This window comes from Plasmodium cynomolgi (genome assembly GCF_000321355.1).
Source record: "Plasmodium cynomolgi strain B DNA, scaffold: 0760, whole genome shotgun sequence".
Taxonomy (NCBI): Eukaryota; Apicomplexa; class Aconoidasida; order Haemosporida; family Plasmodiidae; genus Plasmodium; species Plasmodium cynomolgi.
In genome coordinates, this window is record NW_004193040.1 from 1 (window position 1) to 1,654 (window position 1,654).

At 20.6% G+C, this 1,654-nt stretch overlaps 1 protein-coding gene across 1 annotated transcript; it reads left to right on the forward strand.

Moving 5' to 3' along the window:
• Positions 1 to 720: 720 nt before the first annotated feature.
• PCYB_005550 (CYIR protein) lies at positions 721 to 1,319 on the forward strand (the record flags this gene model as incomplete). The annotated part of the gene is made up of 3 exons (XM_004227976.1): positions 721 to 780; positions 1,042 to 1,116; positions 1,146 to 1,319. The coding sequence occupies 3 exons, from the start codon at positions 721 to 723 to the stop codon at positions 1,317 to 1,319; spliced, it is 309 nt and encodes a 102-aa protein (XP_004228024.1).
• Between the last annotated feature and the right edge of the window lie 335 nt (positions 1,320 to 1,654).

Consider the following 1,654-nt stretch of genomic DNA (forward strand, 5'->3'; position numbering starts at 1 on the left):
AATAAATAGTAATATTAAAATACAAGTTAACCTTAATTAATTATTATCAATATTAAAGGCTCTTTTATGTTATTTTGTAAAAAAATTTAATTAATACTTTTTCTTAGTAGTGGCTTTATATATGGTGATTAAAGAAGTATTATACTACACGAGATGAATACTCTAAGAGGTAGAGAAGCAATAAATTTTTTTATAAAATTTTATTCTATTTTGTATCTTAATATATATGTTATTTTGTGTTTTCATAAATGATCAGATCATTTTAATTAGGTTTATATATTTTACTACTAAATGAGAATACGATTACGAAATAAATATATACATAACTTTTTATATAATATTGCAATTTTAAATGTTCATTTAATTAAATTTATAAAAATATTGTAAAATATTGGATTTATATATTTATTAGACCCTATAATGTTTCGGTACAATAATAATATTTAATATTAGTTTTTTCTTTTTTGTTGTACAGCATTATATGATTTATTATATTTTTTTTAATATTATTTACTATTTTATAGCTAATTCTCTAAAATAATATTTATATTATAGTTTTTAGTATAATTTGAGTACTAACTTAGAATATTTATAAAATGTTGAAATAACGTCACACGAACTATTTCAGAGGTCACTCGCTAAATACGTACCTAAAAAGAAGTTAGAATGCTCAAAAAAAAGAGATAATATATCAGGAAATAATTCGTATAACAACGTAAAATGTACTTCAGAATATTTATCAAAGTATTCACAGTTAAAGAAAAAAGGGTTACAGTATTGGTATCTATGTAAGTAACTATATAAACAACGATATTATAAAAAATATATTTTAGGAATATTTGATTGTTATTGTGAAAAACAAATATTTTTTTTAAATATTATCGTATACACCATCTTGCAGAGAAATTTCAGAATGAAAAAAAGGCTTTTAAAAAAAAGTAAACAAAATATTTGATATTCGTCTTATTTTATTTGGATTAATTCCAGTTCTTGGATTAATAATACCTTTATTATTTAACAAAAAGTCTTCTATAATATAAGGCTGTTTCAGTGATTGTGTTGAGTGCTACACATTCAAAAACTAGTTCTTCAAGTAGTCCCAAAGACCATAAGGATGTATATAATGTCCTTTCATTTAGTTAAAGTACATGGAATACTATTTGCACAGTGGATTTTATTTTTTTGTGTGTATCAACAGTTATTGTTTGATGCTTGGTTTTATATATGTTCATAAAGTTATAAAGAATAAAAAATTAAAGGCAGTTGGAGATAAAATGAGTTTAAAGGAATATTATCATTTTACTAAGCTTCAAATTTAAATAAATTTAGAGAAAGTTAAAAATATTATCTAGGAAATACATTATCATATAAATTATATATGCAAAAGTATTAAACGTAATGATCGTATTTATATAAATATGTAAGAGATACATTCATGATATATACTTGAATTTAGATGTATTATTGTTCGTTAAAAATTATGTGCTATTTTTTCATAACATAGCATAGTAATTCAATAAGTCATATATAGGTATATATTGCAATTTGTTTGTTTTCTAATTTTTAAATTCTGTAAAAATACAATTGATAATATAAATATTTGTTAATAAGTGATAACCTAAAATTTTAGTTATATATATTTTCATTTAAATTA